The sequence below is a fragment of the Lampris incognitus genome, chromosome 18 (genome assembly GCF_029633865.1).
Source record: "Lampris incognitus isolate fLamInc1 chromosome 18, fLamInc1.hap2, whole genome shotgun sequence".
Taxonomy (NCBI): domain Eukaryota; kingdom Metazoa; phylum Chordata; class Actinopteri; order Lampriformes; family Lampridae; genus Lampris; species Lampris incognitus.
In genome coordinates, this window is record NC_079228.1 from 34,739,197 (window position 1) to 34,767,054 (window position 27,858).

The 27,858-nt window shown below is 43.9% G+C and overlaps 1 protein-coding gene across 1 annotated transcript; it reads right to left on the reverse strand.

Annotated features, from left to right (window-relative positions):
• Positions 1-421: 421 nt before the first annotated feature.
• On the reverse strand, positions 422-27,109 carry recql4 (RecQ helicase-like 4). Its single transcript, XM_056298040.1, has 28 exons — positions 26,852-27,109; positions 25,473-25,506; positions 25,057-25,175; positions 24,490-24,636; positions 23,970-24,142; positions 22,493-23,621; positions 19,277-19,359; positions 17,918-18,017; positions 17,547-17,712; positions 16,646-16,756; positions 14,722-14,889; positions 14,253-14,345; positions 13,792-13,928; positions 13,083-13,166; positions 12,555-12,743; positions 11,833-12,015; positions 11,096-11,297; positions 10,598-10,791; positions 10,222-10,305; positions 9,424-9,561; positions 9,193-9,330; positions 8,374-8,635; positions 5,570-5,699; positions 5,108-5,274; positions 3,673-3,850; positions 1,943-2,096; positions 1,534-1,642; positions 422-665 (listed from the first exon to the last, which is right to left on the reverse strand). Exons 1-28 carry the CDS (start codon positions 26,933-26,935, stop codon positions 544-546), a joined length of 4,878 nt encoding a protein of 1,625 aa, XP_056154015.1. The 5' UTR covers positions 26,936-27,109; the 3' UTR covers positions 422-543.
• Between the last annotated feature and the right edge of the window lie 749 nt (positions 27,110-27,858).

The following is a 27,858-nucleotide window of genomic DNA, read 5'->3' on the forward strand; positions in this document are numbered from 1 at the left end:
TGGTATCACAGTCTTTCTGAATCTCATGCACCAAAACTAAAACTCACTTACATAACAGCACTGTCCCAGTGCCAGAGTCTAAAATACTCTGGACAAATTCCATTGAAACAATCCCATCAGAAAATATATCAAGACTTTATTTTCATTAATAACAATCCATATCAAAGTAAAACCTGATCACATATATATATATATATATATATATATATATATATATATATATATATATATATATATATATATATATATATAAAATGAGGAAATAGTCCAAAAAGCTACTTATAAATACACTTGTTCACTGTGATGGTCAGAACATGGTTTTGTGAGAAAGTAAGGGATGTTGTTCCTGTAGTCCAAAACATGGATTAGTTGGCTTGTGTGTGTGTGTGTGTGTGTGTGTGTGTGTGTGTGTGTGTGTGTGTGTGTGTAGATAAGTGGATATGTGAATAATTAAGTAAGTAAATACCTGCATGTTCCCCTTGTGTGCAGTGTGATTTAACATCTGCATACCTGCTTGGGTGTGCATGTGCATACTGAGACTGGTCACTTAAAATTAATGATTTCCTGGGTGGCCATTCGGATGAGCTGATTGAAGTCAAAGTGGATGTATTTCCTCCAATAGCGTCTGTCCCTGCCATAGGTTTGGGCAGGGTAACAAGGACTGCCTGAAGGAAAAAGACATGTCTTTTACTTTTGTCTTTTTTTAAAAGCCCTTTAATGAAACATCTTTCAATCAGTAGCAGTAGACGAGAAGAGAAGACCTACGAGCTTGGATTACTGAGCTGGTGTTACAACACCCCCTAGAGGGAGAGTCATATCTCTACAAAGGGGCTGATGTCTAGTTGTACAGATAGATTACAAGCGAATAAAGCACGTTTCCCTCCCACCACTGAATATTTCCACAAGTCAGTGTAGTTTCTGTCATGTGGTCGAAACTCTCGTTTAAAAGACTGTAATGTCTCCAGTGGGGTGGTTTAGCGTGACATCTGCCAGAATATGTAATCAAGTGGTGTAAAATGTCATGAGGTCAAATTAACCTTGCGGAGATCAGATGAAAATCACTTTTATTATGCCATAAAACACATGCTGACCTTACGAGAGCTGAAAAACTCTTATGCTGCAAGTTCCTAAACAGCTACCGGGTGCATTAGAATACACTTTAGTAATGGATCAAATGTTTCTCCTGAGGATTCTTTCAAATATAAAACATTTTGTGACTCCACAATCTGAAAAAGAAAGTAAATGTCCTGTAGATGTATGAGCTGTTGATTATTATCTTAACGGTAGTTGCTAAAATGATCTTTTTTTTATAACTTCTGTTAATGTGAAAATCAAAATGGCAGTCGAAGAGTGCACTGTGGCCGCCATGTCTTGTTAGAATTATTCAGAGCCTGACTCTGGGGGAAAAAAATCAGGTTTCATAGCTTGCAAATAGGACATATGTCCCACAAAGGTAAAAGGACAGAGCAAAAGTGATATTAGTGATGTTTGATTGTTCACTGTTTGACTGCATGTCAGGGTCGGTTTCCTCACCTATGCCATGGAAGATTCTGGCAATAGCTCTTCCAGAGAACTTCTCATCACTTCGGATGGCCAGAAAGCTTCTCATGTCTGCTCTTATCTGATCCTCCCAGTCTAGAAGCTGCAAAGAGAGCCACACACAGACATACACAGTTATCTCGAAAAATCTAGGGGCTTTTTTTTTAACAATGACATACCTTTTTGTGTCAAAATGAAAAGTTAAAAAAAAAAAACATCAACTGTTCTTTAGGGAAAATGTCAGATTGTGGTCAACGTTATCATCCACAAGAACCAGTTTTGGCACCCAGAAATGAGTTGCAAACAAACTAGTCACTGAATTTGCTTGTCTGATAGCATCTATTGTCTATAATACTGTGTTTGTGTGTGTGTGTGTGTGTGTGTGTGTGTGTGTGTGTGTTACCTTATATTTGTTGAGGTCCTCCTCATCCTCCTGTGTGTGTGTGTGGTCTCGGTCTCGTCTCTTGTCAAAGTACTGAGCCAACAGGGTTTTCAACTGGAGACTACGACTCTCATCCAAATCATCCACACAGGATGACACACTGCGGAACGCAACACTGGAATACAACACGCACGCACGCACACACACACACGCATATACGTGAACATCCACACACAGAGATTGCGATACCACCTTAAAGACAGTGGAACCAGAACTTATATGATTGATTCGTTAAAACACAATGTCACTTAACTATTAACTATATTCTATATATTATTGCTCAAATATTAACTATCTGGGGCGTCCAGGTAGCACAGTGGTCTATTCCATTGCCTACCAACACGGGGATCGCCAGTTTGAATCCCCGTATTACATCCGGCTTGGTCGGGCATCCCTACAGACACAACTGGCCGTGTCTGCAGGGGCAAAGCCGGAATGGCTGTGGAATGGAGTCAGATAATGTTGTAAATAGTTTGTTTGATTCTCATCAGAGTTCCAAATGGATGGACTTAGCTGCAGAAAGATGACTAAGGTACTATTTGGTAAGTTTTCAATAACAGAAAAGTTGTTCAAATGGACTTGTATGTACTGTCAGTCAGTCAGTCACTGTGTCATAGAAATCCTAGGGCTGGGCAATATTGACATAATCAAATATCACAATATTTTTTACTTGATACCTCAATATTGACAATGTGACGATATTTTGGCGATGACCTTTAGTGCTTTCAGAAGAAATATACACACATCCATCCATCCATCCATTATCTAAGCTGCTTATCCTGCTCAGGGTCACGGGGATGCTGGAGCCTATCCAGCAGTCATTGGGCAGCAGGCGGGGAGACACCTGGATAGGCCGCCAGTCCATCACAGGGCTGACACACACACACACACACACACACACACACACACACACACACACACACACACACACACACACACACACACACATACACACACACACACACACACACACACACAGTCATACTTAGGGACAATTTAGTACAGCCAATTCACTTGACCTACATGTCTTTGGACTGTGGGAGGAAACCGGAGCACCCGGAGGAAACCCACGCAGACACAGGGAGAACATGCAAACTCCGCACAGAGGACGACCCAGGACGACCCCCATGTTTAGACTACCCCGGGGCTCGAACCCAGGACCTTCTTGCTGTGAGGCGACCGCGCTAACCACTGCGCCACCGTGCCGCCCATATACACACATGTAATGCAGCTATGATGACCAAGCAGGTAGAGACATTCGTTGTTCATTTCACTCAGCTAAAACAGACTAATATGTCCAGAAAATCCCTTTACTCTAACGCAGCCTTTAAGAATGACATTTAATCATATTAATCATTTAATCATATTATCATAACCAAAATCCCAGAAGATATCTTCCCTCGTATTACTACATCAAAATTATATCAATATATTGCCCAGCCCCAAGCAAACCTCATCAATCATGCACTGAAGTATGACACAAAGAATAAACAGAATGTTTGAATACACTATCTGACCCCAAACTGCCCATCAAAAGCCCTTTTCAAACATTACACAAGGAGATGATGGTAAACATTCTGCTTGTCATCTTATGGCTCAAAATTTAGAAAGGAAAAAAAAATGCGGGAATGGCTTTAAGTTAATATTGAGGGGAAATCTTGGCAGAAATTGTCATTTGTGTACATGTGTACCTCTTGAAGGACTTAAAGCAGGCGTTCAGCTGGTAGAGTTGTGTTCCTTCTTGTTCCTGTACTCGTTTATGGAGAAACTGACACACTCTGTCCATCTCCTCATCGTTTAGGTCGCCGTAGGAACGAAAGTAGAAGGAGGGGGAGGAAAATTCAACGATGACACCACTACGGTCACCAGCTGAAATACACATGCACACGGACACGCACGCACACACACACACACACACACACACACACAAACAGATATGCATATGACATGATTTGGGGAATTCAAACTTTTTGGTGAGATATATAAAAAAATACTGATAGTAGCACATGTAAAGGCGGGTCATTCCCTAACAGAAATAGGATGAAGGGAAAATGGAACCTACTATCAACACCAGTTAAACTAGGTCTTGATCAATAACATCAGGGAAAATATCCAGCCAATATCCATCCATCCATTATCCAAACCGCTTGGAGGTGGCTAGTATTGGGCCAGATGTCCTACTTGTCAAAAGGAATGCGAAGCGGTGCGATGGCCTCTCACTTCCTGGTCTAATGATCGCCACGGGTCCATCAGGACCTTAGCATATGGCCGCTCCTACGCAAATGTGTCCGCAGCAGCACCTTCTCGTGGTACCTCCTGTTGTTACAAAGTCTGCTGCGGGGGCAACCGGGTTCCCGGTGATATAACCGGGTGGGTCGATTGGACTCGTTAGCCTTGGTTGGCAGCCAATCTAGGGAGAAGGACAACTCTGATTTCAAACCCGGGTAGATGAAGCTTATTAGCCTTGTCAGGCAGTTCATCTAGGAGAAGGACAATTGATTTAAAACCTCCGCTGCCTTATGGGTATACTTGTCTACGGGAAAGGCTTCGGGAAGAAACCCTGAGGAAAAATCTGCATCCATCTCCATTGCCAGTCGTCTCGCTAGTCTTGCCACTGGTAGTAGGTGGCCTCGGACGAGAGAGTAGGGTTGATGATGCGCAACTCTTCCTCACTTTAATCATCGTGCAAGTCATCAGTCATCCATCACAGGATGACTAGATGGTCCTCGTTGCTGCGACGGACGAATAACAACCAAACCACTTATGCTGCTCTCAGGGTCACGGGATGCTAGAGTCTATCCCAGCAGTCATAAGGCGGCAGGCGGGGAGACACCCTGGACAGGCCGCCAGGCCATCACAGGGCATGTATAATAAGGTACAGTATACCATATTGCCTATATACTATTTTGCCCATACACTATACTATATACCATACCATGACTCCACAACCCATCATGCCCATAAACAATGCTATATATATGAGTGTATTTTGGGATCGCACATGACTTGTGTTACTTTCAACACGACATGACTGAAAAAAAATGATAACATTGGTGCCACTGATAATGTGTTGAATTACACGGTTTCAAACCACACACACCCTCTTACATAGTACATACAACGCACCTCTCTCGGTGCTCCACTGCAGTTGTCTGAGTCCTCTCTTCACAAGAGGAAGCTGCCATCCCATAGTGTCTGCTACCTCCACGACGTCAAACTCCACAGAGCTGCACGTCTCAATGCGCTCACCTGCCATCCGCTTTCTGGCAAGCACGACAGCAACCGGAGGGCAGCTGTCGTCAACAGGATAATAAGTCAGATGAGCAGACTCTTTTTAGGTACAATTGCAAAAGAAGATTTTCAATTTCGAATATTTGTGAACTACATTTTTTTTTCATTTCATTTTCATCTTCCAAAACCTACTATGTATATATTGTGTAGCTGTTTTGCTAACATACACACATACAAAGATGCGCACAACCCTAAAAATAAGAAATTCAGGGTACAGAGTACACAAAACAGTTTCAGAATATTATAACTATATCTACTGTGGCTTATCTAAAAGACAGGCAGACAGGCATTTCCTACATTTTGGTGATTTTCCGGAGCTGTCTTGGTCCATCATAGCAGCTGATTTTGCACACAGACAGAGTGGGGTGGAGAAGCTCTACAAACCGCTGTAGGTGAAGCTCCAAGTAACACAGCAGGGTTTCCACACCTGAGACACAAAAACACACACACACATACACGCACAAGGACAGAAAGACAAACACTTGAAATGCTGCATCCCTAAGTATATTAACTGTTGACTGACATTGTTTTCTGGAACTTAATTTTCCCCCGGCCATTTCCTCTGTGATATTCAGCACACACAATCTCTTGAATGGGTTAATTTCCTCTGACCATTATACCACTTTCCGGCTGTTCTGCTTCATCAGGATCTTTGGACATTGTAGAGTCCAAACTCTTTAATCTACTTGTATATAATTATGTTGTTTGTCCTATATGTGTTGCAGCCATGAAACACAACACCTTTCTCTTCAATGATGCAGGCCAAACTTGACATCTGTGCCTCTAATAGACAAAACTTAACTGGACCTAATGGAAAAGCCTTCTTCCACTGCTCCAAGGTCCAGTTCCAATGCTTGTGTGCCCATTGTAGGTACTTTCAATGGTGGACAAGGGTCATGGGTACTCTGACCAGTGTGCAGCTAAGCAGCCCCATGCGCAGCTGGGTGCAATGCACTGTGTGATATGACACATTCCTCCCGTAACCATGATTAAAATTTTCTGTGACAGGGCGTCCAGGTCTATTCCATTGCCTACTAACACCAGGATCGCCGGTTCGAATCGTGTTATCTCTGGCTTTGTCGGGCGTCCCTACAGACACAATTGGCATCTGCGGGTTGGGTCCTGGTCCTGGTCACTGCATTAGTGCCTTCTCTTGTCAGTCAGGACGCCGGTTTGGGGGGAGGGGGAACTGGGGGAAATAGCATGATTCTCCCACACACTATGTCCCCCCTGGCAAAAAGTCCTTACTGTCAGGTGAAAAGAAGCGGCTGGCGACTCCACATGTATCAGAGGAGGCATGTAGTAGTGTGCAGCGCTCCCCGGATCGGCAGATGGGCTGGATCAGCGACTGGGACAGCTCGGAAGAATGGTGTAATTGGCCGGGTACAATTGAGGGGAAAGGGGGGGGGGGGTTAAAAAAAAAATTCTGTGACTTGTGCCACAGTAGACCTCCTGTCGGTTCGGACCAGACATTATAACCTTGATGGTCGTCATGCATCGATGAGGCTTGGGCGCCCAACATCCTCTTGCCAGTTTTTGTTTGTCCCTCCTCGGACTACTGTCGGTAGGTACCACAAAACTGCTTACCGGGAGCACCCTACAAGTCTTGCCGTTTCAGAGATGCTCTGACCCAGTCGTCTGGCCATAACAATTTGGCCCTTGTCCTGTCCATTTCTCTTGTATCCAACATGTTGACTATGAGAACTGATTATTCACTTCTTTTTCTTTCTTTTTTTTAAATTTATTTCTAGTTTTTCCCCTTATCCCATACCGATTAACCCAATGGCATATGGCCGGAACTCTTGTCGAATAACTCCCCTGGCTCATGTTTCCACAGGAAGGAGATAGGCGTAACACCAGTTTCCTTCAAACTCGTGTCGGCTGCTCTCGCTATTTTACACACTGAAGCCTCGCATGGATTGCATCACCTTCAGGCCGCGAAGGTGTAGGGAGAATGCTTTCAGTTGCTTGGCTTCAGGCGCCGGGGTGGGCCAGAGGGGTCGCTGGAGAACGACGAGTCCCCGAACACTACACCGATCTACACCCACTATCCCTCGAGTAAGGGTGGCCTAATGAATGCCTTAGCCCGTGAGCGCTCTGGCCGGGACCGGTTACTGCGAGTCTGGGATATGAACCTCCCAGCCACATGACGAGCGGATTGAAAGAATGGCGGTTTATTCCGCTCGGCCACCAGAGCGGCCTGATCGTTCACTGCTTACCATTTAATCTACCCAGACCTTGACATGTGCCCTTGTTTGGAGATGATCAATATTATTCAGTTCACCTGTGAGTGGTCATAATGTTTTGTCTCATCAGTGTATATGTTCAACTGACATGTCAAACTGTTTTATTTTTAAGCAAGCTAAACCCTTTGACTGCCCCACCAAGTGTATACTGTCAGAGTACAGTACCTCCAGTCACTGCCATTGACCATCTTTGAGAATGGAGTTATGATAGCTGTTTTCCTCCCTTGACGGAGGACAAATTTTCCCTCAAAGACTGAACAACGACGTTATTGTTCGCCACTTGCACTTACATCCTAGTGTCAATAAACAGTAGAGGGATGAAACTATCACAACACTGTGGACAAGCAGGTGGGTCTGTACTCACCGAATTTATGCATGAGAAACTATGTCTATCTTTTTCTTTCATATGAAATGCCAGCCATTAAAAACATGACTTAAAAAACTCTGATGTTTCTATCTCCTGATCTGTGCACAGGTGGAATTGTTTCACCACCTAACAGACACAACACTTCAGCAAGGTCATGCTTACCAAGTCAAGTTTGGTTTCAAAAACCCCATTAACAGTCCCCTTATTTTATATATATAAATATATATATATATAGAGAGAGAGAGAGAGAGAGAGAGAGAGAGAGAGAGAGAGAGAGAGAGAGAAAGCAAGAGAGATTTATATATATATAATATATAGATATATCATGTATGTAGGAGTGTGTATCTGTCCATCTATTTGCAATATTTTGTGTATCCTTACATCCATCAATCATCAACATATTGCCCTTTACAGCAACCTTCCTTAATAATGATTGATTTGTTCATTACATTGTTTGTGTACATGTCCCTGTGTATGTTTTTACACACCCTCTTCTGTGATGTCCAGAGCTTCAACAGTTTCTTGGATGGGGATAGCCCTCTCATGAGTGTGACACACCCTCTCTCTCGGCCAATCATTGCTCTCCATCAGCTCCACTTTCTGATCCCTCAGCGAATCATTGGCTTCTGCTGCTTCCACGTCCTGGTGTTTCGTTGCCCTCTCCGTTTCATCCTCCTCTTTCTCTCCCTCCTCCCTCTCATCTCCTTTCTGTTGTAGTGGCCCGTCCTCGGCCTGGGGAGGTGATGGCAACTTTGAACAGAATCAAAAGTTTTCCACAGTGTAGTCTTACTCATTATTCGGGTACCTTGGTAACAAAATGAAAACAGATTGTGGGATACATGTCTGCAGGTGACTGATCTAGATCAGTGATGCGCAACCATGTGCCATGGAGGGCCATGTGTACGAAGGTATGGTATCAAGGTACAAGTCATTCAAAATTTTATGGCATGCCATATTACCAACTGCCTTACTGTTCATTCCTCACATAGCTTTTATTATTGTACCCACTGAATAAGTATGACCTTGACCTGGAGAATAAAGACTGATTGATTATATGTTTATTGACACACACCAATGGAACCAACATCACTGGTAAAGTCTGAATCTACAGTAAATTATGTAAATTTAACCTAAATTAACATTCTTGTCATTAAAAAGTTCGCATGACATGTCTGAGTTCCCTCACCTGCAGACTAATGTGCTTTCTACACAAGGTGAAATACACTCTTTAATACATTACTGTGAGAGTGAAAGCTTCTATGCTAATGTGAAAGGATGTTGTTGAATATTATCATGTCTTCAATTACCACTGCAGGTGGAGGTGATGGTACATCTCTGTGTTGACCAGGGCTTATGGACTTCACCATATCCTGCTGGGTAGGAGTGTTCTGATCACAGCTGTCCATCATCTCCAGCAGCTCAGCATCCCCGATGTCCTCTGCATACTGTCACAGAATTATCACTTTCAGAACATTTCTGTTGGACTTGTTTTAGGGGAGGAGAGAGACAGAAAGACAGACATATACATATACATATACCTTTGCTAGGTCTTGCTGTTTCTGGTGTATCTGTCGACATTTACATGGAGGGAAGACTTTCTGGACCAGTCTCTTCACTGTGTAGTAGTCCACAGTATCTGAATAGATATGACGACGCAACTCATGGAGGTCCCCTCCCTGCACACATACATGCGCGCATGCACACACACGCACACACACGCACACACACACACAATGAATTAATCTACGATCCACGTTTTTGGTGTAAACAAAGAAAAAGCAGTGAGATGTGATAAGAACACAAACAAAAATATGGAAAGAAAGGTAATAGTCCACTGTATTTATCTGAAAAAGGACTAATCAGCTAGCCCCTCCTTTATTAGAACCTGGATCAGATTGGGCTCTCGGCCAATGAAATTTCATCTCACCTAAAGTTAATACATTGGCGCAAAATGAACAATTTTTGAAATTAATGCATATCTACAACATTCAAGTTTGAAATTGTACCATATTGAGGCAATATGAAATAGAAATATAACAAAAATCTTGAAGTTCGGTTCTAAATTTGATTATCATATACAAACTATGCCCCCAAGTTATTTCATGGTACTTTTAAAGCCTGTCTTAACTCATTAATCTTAAATACCCCATTTAGTTTAGCAACATATTTGAATATTTTGAGGTGAGCTAGCTGAGCAAAATAAATCTTCATCAAATCAATGGGTCAGACTGTTTGTCGCACATTCTTAATTTCAACTAATCCACCCACTGTTTTAGGCCAACGTTAGCCTGGTGCTCAGTATAAAATCCCACATGGATCCAAAAATAACGACTCACCTCGGGGTCCAGGAAGAGATGACAGTGAGCCGGATCTCCATCTCTGCCCGCCCTCCCAATCTCCTGAACATAGCTCTCAAAGCTCTGAAATAACAATTACTAACTGCCACTTTAACCATGCAGAGAAGATGAACAGATAAAGACTGTGTTACAGGGCAACCAGTTAACTTTAAATTGTACCTTATTGAAACTAACAGCAGTGCTTGGGTTTCAACAGTTTTCGTGTTAAAGGTACAACTAAATTCTAGTTGACTGTGTAAATTTCAAGAGCCTATTTTGATATTTTGTTGTTATTCGCATTGCTGAATAAGAAGAGCGATTAGCTCTCAGACAGAAATAACACATTGCACCTTTAATGGCACAAGGAACAACCCACCTTGGGCATGTTGTAGTGAACGATACCGCGGACGTCTGATTTGTCCAGACCCATGCCAAAGGCCACCGTAGCCACCACCACCCTCAGCTCCCCACACATGAAATTGTTCTGGACACGACGGCGCTCCGACGCAGACAGGCCAGCATGGTAGGACTCAGCCTGCCATTTCAAGGGTTTACGGATCTTCTTTCTGGCTGGAAAAATAGAGGGGAATAGTGGAACAATAGTGGGAACATGTACAAATGCAAAATGAAGTAAAAAGTTTTTGAGCAGCTGTAATAAATTAACATTCCCATATAAGGTGCTGCCCTCCATATGGGCTCACAACAGGAACTGTTTCTTTGCATTTCCTAGCAGCCTAACCATGCCCATCTATGCATCTCTCAATCCCATGTCTCCTGTCTCTTTCCAAGTGTTTAGAGAAAGAAAAAAATGCCAGCTAAAATCTACACAAAAAAACATATTTCACAGTTAAGTTAGAAAAAAAACTCCCCTTACCCATTTCTTTCTTTTTCTGTCCCACCGGGTTGCTTTGTGTCTTGCCACTGGTGTTGCTGTGGCTGTTTTCTCGAAGTACCACTCCCTGCAGGCAGGTCCTCAGCAGTGCTGCCACGCGAGCCGTCTCCTCTCTCCTGGTGCAGTAGACAATGATGGAGTCGAGACAACCGAAACGGTCACCTTTCAAAAGGGACACTAAAGCCTGGGAGGAAACGATGGAAGGGTAAATAGAGAAACAGAATGTGGAAAATAACGTTAGAAGAGAGTTCGAGCTACAATCCTGATACATGCAAACAAATGTCCCTTTTGACATTTTCTATCACTGGTGTATTTAAGACAACTGCTAAACCACAAATATCCAAATCATAAATGTTTTTGTACTTGCTAATAAACAGTCAGGAAGGGCAAACCCTGCAAAAATGATAGCGTAAATGCAGAAGAATAAGGCTTGGTGAGTGTTGGTGAGTTTCAAGAAGCAACACAATTGTGGTGGCTAAATGAGCAGATGTGGCAGACCACGCTGGTAGGAGACCTCTACCGACTGAAAGTACAAACTCAATATCTAAAACCCCAGCTCAAACGTGTTTGAGCCGGGCAATTATTTCATAATTTTCCCTTAATTCTAAAGGCACCCTCAGACCCCACATCGTGGAACAGTGCACAGGCACAGTATTCCAACACATCCAACAGATATTTCCTGCGTTACGCCAGTCCAAACAGCCACTGAGGGATCCTACCTGATCCTTTTCCCTGTCCATGGACACAGACAGCTGCAGGTTGGGAGGCACCGCAGCAGATCTCACGGAGATGCCGTCTTGATCCCTGATGTCCAGATGGCGAGCTATGTCCAGAGCGGTGGACAGGGTGGCTGTGGCTGTGAGGCCCAGCAGGCAGCGCACGCCAAGGCGCTCCCTTAGTACCTGCAAAAACGTTTGTGTTCGTCACGAGTGTCTGGTGACCAGTTTGAGCAATCCAACAGCAGACTCAAGCACCAGTATGTTGTAGCTGGGCATATTGCAATTCATGAACATGATTGGCTGCCGATTGACAACAGTGGCCCTAGAATCAGCTGATGCCAAAGAAGTCCTCATAACTTGTCGTTTGGACTTAAATGGGTAAGATATCTTTAGCAAAAAATGGTTCAATCCGACCCTCGAGGTATGAGTTCACAAATAGTCTATTTCGCATCAGAGAACAGAATGACCCTCCCACTATATAGCTTGTTGAATATTGTTGAATAAATTAAAAAGACATGTTTAAATTGGCCCATCATCTAGTCTGGAACACAAGCGACACCAATTTCACACCAGGAGAAAGGAAAACAAGTTGCAAGAGCACAAACAACGCCATTTAAAGTGACACATGGAACTAGATGAAGAAAAATGGCACCCCCCCTAACAAGATACTCGTTTTTAAAGCACAAGTCTCCCTTTAAGAGCTAACACACATGTACACACACCTTGCAGAGTCTCAGGTAGCAGGGCCTGAAGTTGTGCGACCATTCCGAAACACAGTGAGCTTCATCTATACAGGCGAAGGCCACAGGAGGAAGCTGCTCAGCCGGGGGCAGACAGCCTGAACCGGAACCACCTCCACCCACCAAGGCCTCAGGAGACAGGAGCAACACACACACCTCCCCTGACTTCACCTGGAAAATAGTGATGAAATAGGGGCAGACTTCAACTAACAAGAACTATTCCTGAATTATGCAATAGCCCATGCAAAAACAACTTTGACAACAACAAAGTTAGCAGTGTTTACAATAAGAGGGACAGCGTATGGGAAGGACAAGTTTTCGGGGGAAGTTTTGAATTTGTACTAGAGATTTTAGACAGTTTCTAATTCCCTAAATGTTGGTATGGGGATCAGAAGTGTTGGCGCTCTCATAGGGAAATGGTAGCATTTACTCTTCATTTATTCATCAGTCTTTAAACTCTTGTTTATGATTCAAGCATGGGTTTTGATATCACTGCTGTGTGTACACCACCTTTTCTATCGCAGCTTCTCTCTGCTTCATGGTCATGTTGGAGTGGATACAGGCGGCCTTCAGCTTAGCTGGCAGGCCGGACAACTACGCAAACAGATACACGAGTTCACACGCAACACACACACACACACACACACACACACACACACACACACACACACACACACACACACACACACCAGACTTGGTTAACTGCATCCCAAAGCACCAAGGTACAACAGCAAAACAAATTTGACTTTTCTCTTATGTCTGGCCATGGCCATGACAGACCATCATGTGATTTAATAATCTTTTTCCAGGCCGACCTCGACCCACAGAGGGTCTCTAAACATGGCCGTCATACTGATTTATTTGCATCTTCTACTACTTTTACTCGCATTCAGCCTGTTCTGATAGACTTGTGCTCTCTGTTATGCTGGCTCATAGTACATATGCAATAAACATCTCTCCTTATGAACCACATTTAAACAGACAGAGGCTACACTTTTTCCTCAACAATAGTGTGCACGTAGCGCCCCGGTGGCCAAGTGGTTACGGCGCATGCCACATAGCCGCAATGTCCCTGGTTCGATTCCAGCCAGGGACCTTTGTTGCATGCCATACCCATCTCTCCCCTCTATCATCTCTACCCTTTTTTTCCTGTCTGCCACTTCACTATTGCTATCCAATTGAGGCAAATAAAAAACAGTGTAGGTGTGTTTGTGTATACCTGATCATCCATTAATGAGACCAGCGGTGAGATGACCAGAGTGATGGATTTTGATCGCTGGGCATAAAGATAGGCTGGCAGCTGGTAGCACAGTGATTTGCCCATCCCAGTTGACAACACAACAAGAGTAGAGAGGCCTAGTGAGAGAGAGAGAGAGAGAGAGAGAGAAAAGCAAGGACGCTTTGCTCAAGGGCACTTTAAATCAATGACTCCTGTGGTCACAAGGTTTTTGGTCTTTCAGATTTCACCAATGATATCTCTAGTTATTGCTATTTTATTGCAAATACATCCAGAGACCATACTGGGGATGAGAACATCTAAGGCTGTATGGGAAGACCCACTATGACGTATCAAGAAGTAGAGGAGATTCTGCCCCCACAACTTGAAACGGTTCAGTGTGGGGAAAAACATTGAGAGAAAGTAGATACTGTTTTTGTCTGTGTTTGTATGTCTGGACAAACCTGACAGTATCCTCATAATGGCTTCCTCCTGCCCTGGTCGGAATGATTGGTAGCCAAAGTCTCTCAGAGCCGCAAACACTTCAGCAGGCATTGCTAGACACACCCACACACACACACACAGAAACAGGAACAAGACCAAAATTAGATGAGTTTGTGTTTTATTGTATGTATGTATTATCACAATTTACCCTGTAGCTTCCTAACCTATGCAACAGCCCTACTGATGAAACAGTGTGCATGACGATGGCTGTAAGTAAAACTCAAAAATCATTGTACTGAACCAAATCGGCTTGGTGCTGGACCCATTTACATGACCATATAAAACAATATGGGGATTGCATAATACAAGATGCAGATAGTTAAATCTCTGTATTTATTGCCACAGGAGCATGTGTCTGTATGTAGACGCACAAACACAAACATATTTTCTGCACAAACATATTTTGTGTAGGCATTTAAGTGTGTTTACCTTGGACTTTCCCATCTTCTCTGAGACTATATAATGGCTCCATGGGAGGGGGAGGTTCAGGCCGTTCATAGTCTGGACGAATCACATTCAACAACATCTCACCTCCGTGTTTATCCTCCCCTTTCTCTTCCCGGTGCTGTTGTTCCTCTTTGCCACTGGGAGAAGCCACTGAGTCACACAATCAAACGAAAATGGATATAGAATGACAAACCTAGACACATACAGATGTGTTTTGGATGCGTCTACACACATACAGGAATAGACACACAGTGCAAACAGGATAATATAGAGAGAATATGCTTTGAGAGCACACACCCAGAACGCATTAGCCAGAGTATGAGGTCAACAAACAGGAAGTTAATTCACAAAACAAATAAACTAACTAAATCAAGTACATTTACTGCATGCTTTGAAAGTAGGTGAAACATACAAAATTTGGTTTAGCAGAAGCAAGCTGTAAACTTTGACTGGGAGTAGGCTGTAAGCTCACAGACTTGGTTTGTAGTTGATAGTTAAGATATATTTAAGATTTGGGCATCCGGGTATCGTAGTGGTCTATTCCATTGCCTACCAACACGGGGATCGCCGGTTCGCATCCCCGTGTTACCTCCGGCTTGGTCGGGTGTCCCTACAAACACAATTGGCCGTGTCTGCGGGTGGGAAGCCGGGTCGCTGTACTAGCACCTCCTCTGATTGTCGAGGCGCTTGTTTTGGGGGGGAAATAGCGTGATCCTCCCACGTGCTACATCCCCCTGGCGAAACTCTTCACTGTCAGGTGAAAAGAAGCAGCTGGCAACTCCACATGTAATGGAGGAGGCATGTGGTAGTCTGCAGCCCTCCCTGGATCAGCAGAGGGGGTGGAGCAGCAACCGGGATGGCTCAGAAGAGTGGGGTAATTGGCCAAGTACAATTTGGGAGAAAAAGGGAGGACCCCCCCCCCAAAAAAGAAGATATATTTAAGATTTGAAGTTGAAGTCCAGCTGAAACGGCATTGCGAGAGTATCTGATTTCCATATGGTGGCGTATTTCTGAGTGAAACAGGATAGACAAGCGGGACATAACGACAGGAATATGATCTGAATGTTGAAAGTGGGTGTGTTGCTAACTAGCTAACTAATGAATCTTATCTCTGTGCCGCTAAAAGTTGAAGATTGATTGATGGGTGGATGTCATGATATTATTGGTTGAAACTGGTTGGTTCAAGCCTATGTAAGCATGCATCATATTGTTTTAAATGAAGAAAACACGATTGAATTTTATATAAAAATACAAAGGATTTTTTGTTTTTTGTGGCATATATTGTGTGATGGCCCCAGGGCCTCTGCCAGGCTTGTGTGTTTGTTGCCGTTTGTCTTTGCGTGTTGCAGGTTCCTGGTGTGGGGGGAGCTGGAGGTAAACAGGGGAGTGGAGGCAGCTGGCCACTGTCTCCAATAGGCTATAAAACACCTGCCCATCCTGGCAATTGAGAGGCTACCTCTCCTCTTGCAGCATTTTGTTTGGCAGTAGCTCTACCTGCCAGCTTTATCTGGTAAAATTGCCTCTTTGTCATCTTAGTCAAACAAAACTAACTACTGTTACATAAATTCCTTTGTTTTAGTTAATCCCTCGCGTGTTTACCTTATTTGCTATGAGCTCAGATGTGGACCATAACAAATATTAAATAGGTGCACAATATGACCGGGGATGTGATATACAAGGGTTAAAAGGCAATTTTCATTTCATCTTGACTTTAAAGGCAAGTGGGCAGCAAGGGACTATTCATCTTAAGAAGCAGGCAGCAAATAGGAAGAAAAACTAAATTTCAGTTTTATTATTGTAATGAAATATGTCTATGTTGGTAATAAATTCAGAAACCAGTACAGTCTGAAATGATGCAGTCAGGCAGTAAACTTCATATAGCAGGCAGTAAACTGAGTAGACATACCCAGAGGTTGGGGTTGCAGGGTCCCTGTTGCCCTCGCGACCTCTTCCAAGGTTGGCAGTTCAAACAGTTCATCGACAGCTGGTTGGTCCTCAGTCACTGGAGGGGGCGGGGCTACAATACAGAGGTGGGAGGTATAGATGAATGTCCATCCATCCATTATCTGAACTGCTTATCCTGCTCTCAGGGTCGTGGGGATGCTGGAGCCGATCGCAGCAGTCATTGGGCGGTAGGTGGGGAGACACGCTGGACAGGCTGCCAGGCCATCTCTCACACACACACACACACACACACACACACACACACACACACACACACACACACCCATTCATACCTAGGGACAATTTTTTTACGGCCAATCCACCTGACCTACATGTCTTTGGACTGTGGGAGGAAACTAGAGCCCCCGGGGGAAATCCACGCAGACACGGGGAGAACATGCAAACTCCACACAGAGGATGACCCGGGATGACCCACCAAGGTTGGACTACCCCAAGGCTCGAACCCATGAATGTCAATAGCAAAAATTCAAATTTGACCTTTGGGTGTAATACAGAAAGGTGCATCTTTAGAAGATAATAACTATTTGTGCCATGGTTTCTTTTCCCCATATTTTGGAAAAACTGCATCGCTCTTTCCAAGGAATTTTGGGGCTGCTGACAAGTCTATGTCTAATGCACCAAACAGATACATGGGGTCAGAAATTTAACACTCAGGATCTTTTCTTTGTCCTCCACCCTCTGCATCGTTGATGTCAGTTTATTTCTACATTAGATTTTATGCAACAGGTATCTTGGGGCAAACACAAAAACAAATAAGAATCCATCTAGTTGCCTCTTTCTACAGATTTTGAGTGTGCATGGATGGGGGTGTATATGTGTATATGTGTCTCCCTCACTCTCACCTCGTCCCTTGCAGTCAATGGCCCAGTGGCCTGTTCCCCCACATTTGTAACAGGTGTCTCCAAGGCGGTTGAACCCCCCTCTGAACCCACCCCTCCTCCCTCTACCAAACAGCCCACCTCCACCACCAAAACGCTCTCCTTTTAGCTGAAACTTCTGCATGTACATCTGAAACACACACAAGCTTTTATCAGCACGTTTGAGTACATTCAATCGCAGACATACATGATATAATTTATGTGTATGTGGTCTATCTATCACACAGAAATTCATAATTATACTTGTACTTGTATTTGAGAGTACAAAGGCTTACTTTATATCCGAAACCCCAGACTACAATAGAGGCTATGACACATACACAAAACCAGCTTACTTGTTTGCGAAGACCAGCTCCCCTCAGGGCATATCCTTTGACATGAGATTTCTTCTTTAGGTTAATCTTAACAAAGTTTCCATCTGAGTTTTTGGTGTATCTGTCCAAATGAAACAATAATTACACAAATACATCATAATGCTACAAGAGGCGTATGAATGCTATTGTTTTTTGCCTAAGTACACGTATGAATACTTAGTAGTATTATAGTAATAAATGCCAATCTGAGTACTTTTAACACTGAGTGTTAGCTATGCTATGGAGAATTGCTGTTAAAATGTAGGCTTAGTTAGAAAACATGTATGTGGGTGTCCGGGTAGCATGGCAGCCTATTCCGTTGCCTACCAACATGGGGATCGCTGGCGTCCCTACAGACACAATTGGCCGTGTCTGTGGGTGGGAAGCCGGATGTGAGTATATGTCCTGGTCGCTGCACTAGCGCCTCCTCTGGTCAGTCGGGGCACCTCTTAGGGGAGTGGGGACTGGGGGGAATACCGTGATCCTCCCACGCGCTACGTCCCCCTGGTGAAACTCCTCACTGTCAGGTGAAAAGAAGCGGCTGGCGACTCCACATGTATCGGAGGAGGCATGTGGTAGTCTGCAGCCCTCGGATCGGCAGAGGGGGTGGAGCAACGACCAGGACGGCTCAGAAGAATGGGGTAATTGGTCGGGTACAATTGGGGAGAAAAGGAGGGAAAAAATACCGCCCCCCCAAACAAAAGAAAGAAAACTTGTGTGTTAACCTGATCCAATGGCATCCTCTGTGGTGTTTGTGGAGGAAGTCAATTCTAATCTTGAACAAATGGCACTGTGCTACTGTGCCACTAATCACAGGATGCCTGTGGCCCTCACCAGGCATCAGGATGTTTTTGGAGCTGAAGTCAGCTTGATTAGTCATTCTTGCATCAATGTATTACAAGCCCCATCAGTACTACACAAATCTATGCACAACTCTTCCACATCATTTAAGTAATAAGAAGAGGACCCAAGTGAAAACCTTTCCATGATGTCACACTTGTTGGGATGTTTTAAACCTTGATGTCAGAACTTTAGCATCTGCTTTACAGACTCCTACTCATTCTGACAGAGGATCTGGTCCGATGTAAAGGACACCCGCCATATAAAAGCTAGGAAACAACATATCAATTATAGGAAACACATTTTTACTCAAGTTTCTTGAAGTTACTACAAAATCCGATTCAATTTAGCCAGCTAATGTCTAAAGATGCCTACCATGAAGTCTCATGACAGCCCAGGAGTATTAATGATCTTTTTTTTCATTCAAACATCTCCAAGTTGTTCAAGTTGTCCCAATTGTCCTGAGAGATAACGGCTTTGGATCGAGGATGTTGGTCTTACCTCCCTCTGGCAGACGCTGTGTATTGAGCTTTGTTAACTTTCATGTCCTCATCCAATTCTCCAAACAGGTTCTCCTGGGGAACCTTGACAAAGAAGGACAGTTATTATTTCCACTAATCCAAATCATAAAAAACAACACTTATTCCGACAATGGCCAGACTCCATGAAGCAGCAATCATTGGCAACGCTGTCTTCGGGAGGGGGGCGGAGTCGGCTTGTGTTCATCACGTGAATGCGTCTCTGTGTCGGAAAAAACAGTGGTTCGGCCTGGAGTCGCCTTGTCACGAAAGTGGGGAGGCATCTCCTTCGAGACTGCCGGCCGGAGAGATGCAGTTGGCGAACGCATGCAGTACGAGGGTGGGTGTTTGAATTAAAATAGGGATCGATTGGCCACTAAATTGGGAGAAATCAGAAATAAATTTATTAAAAAAAAAACAACACTTAAATGGTTAAGACATCTCTGTTTTGCTAGACCACGTCAAATTTCTGGTATATGAAAACTGACTATAAACAAAATATATAAATAAAATAAATTCTAAGGGCGTCCAGGTAGCGTAGTGGTCTGTTCCACTGGCTACCAGCACAGGGATCACTGGTTCGAATCCCCATGTTACCTCCGGCTTGGTCAGGCGTCCCTACAGAAACAATTAGCCGTGTCTGTGAGAGGGAAGCCAGATGTGGGTATGCGTCCTGGTCGCTGCATTAGCGCCTCCTCTAGTCGGTCGGGGCGCCTGTTTGGTGGGGAGGGGGAACTGGGGGGAATAGCATTATCCTCCCACATGCTACGTCCCCCTGGTGAAACTCCTCACTGTCAGGTGAAAAGAAGCGGCTAGCGACTCCACATGTATTGGAGGAGGCATGTGTGGTAGTCTGCAGCCCTCCCCAGATTGGCAGAGGGGGTGGAGCAGCGACCAGGACGGCTCAAAATAGTAGGCTAATTGGCCAGATACAATTAGGGAGAAAAAAGGGGAAGGAAAAAAAAATTCTAAGTAGCACAGTGGGAGGAGCTAGAGGTGAGATGGGAGGAATATGGTGTGAGTAACAAATACTGTCACTCGCTGTATGCTGGATTTCAAACACAAGATGTCAAGAGCACATGACGTGCCTCAAACACAACACACGTGTTCCTACCAACACTCAAAAAAGTCAAGTTGTTGGCAACTTCCGGTGGTGCTGCTCCGTAGGCAACCCGGACAATTGTGCTGCTACATAATTTGTGTTTTAATCATGACTGAGTGATTAATATTGGTTTCTGTTTTTGTGTTAATGTTATGTGACACTGTGAAATGGCGAGCTTTTTGAGATTTCTCTGCACGGGACTGCTTTTGCTGCTTTTCACAGTAAGCCGTGGTCAAACTACATTCCACGGAAACAACCAGGACAGGGAAACGTTCTTGCCACTGCAAACCTCCAGCAGGGCAAGAATACAGCTCTTTGCCTACCTGCCCAAGGAACTATAAAGACCACGGAGGTACCGATGGTGAGACAACCAGTCTGAGAATGGGGAAAGGCCTTAGAGACAACACCAGAGGGTCAAAACAACAGGGAGTAAAAGACAGAAGCTACGCAGAAGAGGGAATAGGCCACCCTTGCCATCGATGATCCTGTGTAATGCGCGCTCCCAGAGGAATAAGATGGACAAGCTCAAACTTTACACCAGGACCTGCTATGAGTACTGTGAGTCATGTATCAGTTTTTACAGAAACTTGGCTGCATCAGGACATTTTTACCTCACTCATTGATTCAGATGGCTTTTGCCTGGCACGTTCTGATAGGAGTTCTGAGTCGGGTAAGACAAAGACTACGTGTTTATATTAATGACATGTGGTGTAGGCAATACACTACACGAGAGACTATCTGTAAGCCGGACACTGAGCTATTATGCTTGAGTCTCACATCGTTCTTCCTTTCCAATGGAGTTTGAGAACATTGTGATTTGTGCTGTTTATGTGCCCCCAAGTGGAAAAGCAGAGAGCTGCGGCCCAAGTGGCGGACTGTATACATAGACAGGTGCAACATACACCAGAAGCGCCCATGCTCATTTTGGGGGATTTCAACAATTGCAAACTTGAAATGTCTTTACCTGGGTTTGAACAGTATTATGGCAATATCCAAAACACATATACAGCTAGAGCCAAACCACTGCCGTCCAATTCTGATCACAACACTCTTCAGCTCAGCTGGGACGCGAACCCATGTCTCCTGCACCACGGGCGACTACGTTATCCAGTCGACTAAAGGGTCCGACCCGTTAGCCAAAGGCTAATGAGTCTATTCATCCTTGATCATTACACTACCCCCCTCCTTCGGGAAACGTGACTTGACTTCAGCATATCAGCTCCCTCCACGCCTCCAAGGGAGTATTCAGGGGAGCTGGCGAATTCAGGGGGGCAGCCGGGAACTGCCACAGCCGGGATGCAAACCCGTCTCTCCTGCACCATGGGCAACTACATTTACCAGTCAATCAAAGGGTCCGCCCTGTTAGCCAAGGGCTAGCAAGTCTATTCTTCTGCGATTGTTACATTACCCCCCTCCTTTGGGAAGTGCCACTTGACTTGACTTCAGCATATCAGCTCCCTCACGCCTCTGTGCACACGTGCTTCCGATGGTCTCACGAATCCCACTTCTGACACCAATGTAGCGAATTCGGGGGGCAGCCGGGAACCACCACAGCCAGGTTGGACCCTTTAGTTGAATGGTTAGCGCAGTCACCCGTGGTGCAGGAGACCCAGGTTCATGTCCCGGCTGCAGTGGTTCCCGGGCTGCCCCCCGAATTTGCTACATTAAGGTGACAGACCAGTGAGTCTTTTTGTAGGTTACGCCTCACGTCCTGTATTCAGAATAGAAACTGCTCCCCTGAGGTAGACGCTACAGGGTTCCAATTAAATACAGAAAAAGATACCTGAACAGGTATAAAAACTCTTTCATCCCTCAATCAGTGAATCTCCGAAACTTAGAACATAAGGAGGATGTGAAATGAGGGGCTGTGTTGCACGTATTTGAATGCGCCTTATGTCTGTTACTGCACAATATTGTATTTTATGTGGCAGCCTTTATGTCCAGGACAAATTCCCCTAGGGACAATTAAAGTAATCTTGAAGTGGAAAAACAAGAATTAGCAGCTAACACCAGCCAGCGACAGACAGACAGACAGACAGACAGGCAGGCAGGCAGGCAGGCAGGCAGGCAGACAGACAGACAGATTTCCTTCCTCACCTTCTCTGGCTCCTTGGTTTGTTTCACCTCTTCTTTCGTTCCCTCATCTGTCTTTGCTCTCCTCCTCTTCTTCCCCACTCCTTGGGCTGTAGTGTTTTCATCAGAGCCTGCCACCTTCTTTCCGCCCTTCTTCTGCCTCTTCCTCGCCCCTCCCTCTTTTTCGGTTGTCCCTCCCTCATTGTCCTCTCCCTCTCTTTGTCTCTTCTTACCTCTCCTCTTTGGTGTTTTTGTTTCCAGCCAAACCGCACTTTCCTCTTCTTCTGGTACGTTACACAATCTCGTTTCCACATCCTCCACTCTTCCCTTCTCTACCTCCATCTCTTCACCTCCTCTTCTGCTTTTTCTAGTTAAGTGGGCAGCAGGTTTCCGTGTCATGTCACTCACTGCTCTATCACTAGAGAAGGTCTTTAACCCTCCCCCTCTTCCCATGCCTACTTCTCCTCTTTCTCCTTCAGCTGTTCCTACTTCTTTCTTCCCTACTTTCCCCTTTCCGTTAGCTCCCATTATGCCTTCCAGTTCTTCTCCCTCTGCTCCCTTGTCTCCTCCTCTTTCTCCACCTCCTCCTGTGTGCAGTTTTATCACTTGGTTGCCTGCTCCAGGTTTCTCTCCTTCTTCCACCTCCCCAAACACCTGACATCTCTCCAGCCAGCCTCGGTCCACCAAACTCAGCCTGCTGACCAATGGGGACCTTCCTGTGACAACAACACCTCCTTTTCCACCTCCGAAACCAGCCAAAGCTCGGACACCAACACCAGGCACACTACCAGCATCTCCCTTCAGAGCGTCTAAAGCTTCACAATCTCCTACTGTATCTCCTGAGCCTCCCACACTTTCATTTAATTTTGCTGAAGTTCCTATACCTCCTCTTGAAGTTCCTTCGCTTCCTGGAGGAGATACTGTTGGGACCAGGACTAAGGGTGTAGCTGGGGACAAAGCTAAATTAGATGCATGGTGACTGCTGATTCTCACACTACCATCATTATCACTCTTAATATCATTTTTGTTTTTAGCAGCACTGCAAGGTTCATCACAAGACATGAGGGTGGGTTGAAATGGTTCAAACGGCTCTTCAGGCTCCGCTGGACAGACAAACTGTGTGGCCTGGGAACCCGGGCAGGTGCTGGCCCTTCTGTGGAAGAATATACAGTTACAGTACCTGGTTATGAAAATATTGAATGGACAAGCTGGATATTCCTGATTAAATAAATTTCATTCAATACTCTTTTAGCAGGAAATAATTAAAATGGCTGCACTAGAACTGTTGATGGTATTGTCAAGGAAATATGCATTGATTGTGTGTTTTCAGGGCCACAGTCACATCTTGCCTTGAAATACTGCCACTGGCAGCCATATTTTCTTAACAATGCTACTCCATAACACTTGTTAGGTAAATTGTATTAAGTTACAACTTCATTATAAAGCATAAAAGGTATGGGCATTTTTCCATTTATTTATCCATTGTTATTTATCGATTTACCTTGGAGTGAAAGGACTGCAAAGAGCCAGGCTGGACACAGTGAGTGTGGGTGTGCATGGTTGTGCGTTTGTGTCAGCAGCAGTTTCGTTTGTCTGTCCATTCTGTTTTTCCTTCCAGGACTTCAGGGGCGTGCAACCGGGAGTCAGAGATTTCTTCAATGAGATAGGTCTCTCCTGAAAAAACAAACGTAATTAGAATAAAGATGAAAACCCTGTGCTCATTGTAGCTGTAGCCATTCTCTGTCTTTCCCCCTACTACCTTCTTGAGTGTGATCTGGTGGTTTGCAAGGTACAAAATACAACTTTGCTTTTAAATTAACTCTCTTACAGTCCAGAGCAATTCACAATGAGTGAGCACCGACATAAACTTGACATCCCTGGGTCTCTTGCTAAAGGACATTTCCATGGGACATGCAGCAGTTGCAGGAATTGAACATGGAGCCTCTTGGTAATGGAGGAGCCTGGCCAACCTTTACGCCACTCTGCTACCCCCTCTTAAATGTCTTTTCTCTCTTCCTTACCTTACTGAGAGTGGCCAAGTTGTTTTTCAGCTTCATGCCATAGTACTGGGCAGAGGCCTTGAGACCTTCCCTGTCCTGGGAAGTCAGACCAGGAGAGGGCACCGGGAGCTTGCTACGGTTAAGATGGGTACCCCAACAACCTGAGTCCTATATGCGTAGATAGGTAGGTGGAAGGACAATTGGGTGGATGGATGGATGGGAGGTTGGAGGATATGGAGAGAAATAGTGAATGAGACCGTAAAACAGAGTGAGAAAAGGGGAGAGAAAGAGTCGGTCAGAGCAGCATGCAATGAGATCAGAATTATAGTGCAGAATTATGGGCTGAGACCAATTACATGTTTATTCGGCTCGTTATAAGACATTAGCAGGTGACACTGAATACAAAGTAAGTTAAATTAAATTCATCATGTTAACTATCAACACCATGTTCACAGCACTATACTCTGTTCTTCTTGGAATTGGCACACATATTTTGAACAGTTTGTCAGGATTGTCAAATTGTCATGTTTTTTTTTAGCAATTTAATATCATAAAACATGTAAATACACAAAATACATTCCACACTACCTTCTGGGTTATACTGGTCTCTTCTGTAGATCTGTGCTTTTCAACATGTCCTTTGGCTCCATTGGCACTGACACTGCCCTCTTTGGCTTGCTTTAAACTGCGGTATTCCTTATACAGGTCTGCAACACAACCCCACAATGCACACAAAAAAAGTTAATAATTTCTCCATAAAATGATTATATAAGAATGAGAAGTCCTGGCTATAGAAATAACAGACAGAAAGAAATCCCTATTACTTCAGATCCATACAGCAATAAACGTCATATGTTTCACAAGAGCTGTTTGTTGGTTAACTATACCTCACAATTATATGTGTTCACCCATGTTCATCTATGTATTTGTTTTACAGTCTAAAGGGGACATAACTATACTCAGAAAATTATATATATATATATATATATATGAATTACACTTACTCTTAGTGTCTTCTGGGGCTTTGTCAATGTCCTCCTGTAACAGCGGGGGGGGGAAATTATATCAAAATTTTATTTAACGAAAGGAATAAACTATGACCAAGCTGTCACTTGCAGGTGTACTTATCTATAAAAAAATAAACAGGGAAGCAAAAAAAGTGCATGGAGAATAACAGTAACATAAATCTAGCAAAAATTTTATAATGTGCATGGGGGGGCCCACGTGTGCATTTTCCTGGCCATCTTTAAAATAACTATATTAAATACATGAAACATGTTACAGTCCATTCTATTAAAGTTTACTTTACAAATGTCCTTTCCCATTGTACACCGAATGCAGACTATTGTATCCTTTTTTTTCCCCAATACAGTTTTATGATGGGTTCAAACTGCAGTTTGTGGTTGTCGTCAGTCGCGATATTTTAAATCCCCATAAGCAGGCAAAATGCACCGCCCAATAATGGACACTTAGTCGTCTATGCCAGTGGTTCTCAACCTTTTTGGGGTCCTGGACCCTCTGCGTATTTTTGATCTACCCTGAGGACCCCTCCACCTGATCTTGGGGGAGGGGGGGTTGCAATTTGATAGAAACAGTAGAAACTGCATTTTAAATTGCATTATAGCATTTATTCACTCTTTGGGGCAAAAATAAGAGCTTTCAGTTGTAACTTAGATATAGTTAACAAAACAGAATTCTTGTGCAGTAACTTTCAGATATATGTAACAAAACAGAATATGTATTCAGTAACTTTCAGATATGTGTAACAAAACAGAATATGTATTCAGTAACTTTCAGATATGTGTAACAAAACAGAATATGTATTCAGTAACTTTCAGATATATGTAACAACAGAATATGTATTCAGTAACTTTCAGATATATGTAACAACAGAATATGTATTCAGTAACTTTCAGATATATGTAACAAAACAGAATATGTATTCAGTAACTTTCAGATATATGTAACAACAGAATTTTTATGCGGTAAGTTTTAACAATGCAAACGGGCGCGAGATCTCTTATTAAAATACAATAAATTACACTTGTGAAACAGATATAATTAGAGAAAAAAGTCCCGTTACCCTTTATAGCTCAGGTAGATAAAGGTCTCAGTCACATTTGAGTAAAATAATCCTATTTCTATAAATGTCACAGGATCTTTTTTTTAAAGATATTTTATTTTCACGGACCCCTTGCAATTACACCACTGACCACTAGGGGTCCGCGGACCCCCGGTTGAGGGGGGGGCATATAAAACGAAGACAAAGCAGAACAGCAATAAAGTCGGAGCCTTGTGTCTGTTGTTCCAAGTCGTGGCTTATTCATTTTAAGACAACGACTAATGGCAGTTGTCATCAGCCGGACTCCTGTTATTCGTTTACCTTGTTGGGCTTCCTTTGGTTCTGCTGGACGAACGACTGCTCCCAGTTTTTCAGCTGAGTCTTCACCTCATTGTATCGATCCATATCTGCAGGTCTGCCAGTTAACCAGTTTACCTACTGAACAGTAACGTCATCCATCCGTGTTAGAACCGACCAGCAGCGTCCCTCTGCGCACCGCTTCTATTCGGGCTCTTGTAGAGACGCTCGGCGTTACGGCGAGTCGGAACCGGAGCTCGCGTCACTAAGCAGACGCGCATATCTGACGGTTTCTAAATTATGAAGTAAGAATAACTTAGACTCGTTTTATAACGTCAGTTCGGTATAAGATGTAGCGTAGCTAGCAATGCCCAACGTGACTTCCGCCATGTCTGTATTGTTTACGATTTTCGCGGGCTGCAAAAAAAAAAAAAAAGACAGCCAAAGGTTGCCAGGTCCGCCGTCACCATCCCGCTATTTGGCCGTCTAAAAAAATACGGCAAACTCGGCCTGCGGCAAACCGTTATTCGCTGTTTTTTTATGCTAGAAACCCTACAGTGTATTTCAGCAATTTCCTCTTCTAAACACAATAAAGTGACCAAAATTGTTGATATATTTGAAATGGGCGGTTTATTTTTGAGTCCCCTGGTGTCATATATTGTTGTAACCGGTTATTTTCTTGCCCGGTGCGGGATTCGATACTGGCGATGCAGTACACCCGTATCGAATCCCGCACCGGGCGAAAAAATAACCGGTTACGTTTTGTCTTTGTGTGCTTTCCGTTGACATCAATAAAGTTTATTTGAAAATAGGAGAAACCAGCGTGACAGAATCGGTTTCTCTATTAATGTGTTTGACTCTGTAAAGAATATTCCAAAATCCGCAACCCGAGAAAGTTGTGGCCATGTATAAACTGCTGTCGTTTTGAGGTTGGTGCGGGTTTAAATCGGGACAGGGTGGCGATCTGTTTTTTTTCTCCTCAAAACTTTATTGATAACATCGAACTCAGAGAACAGTATACACAAGTTTAA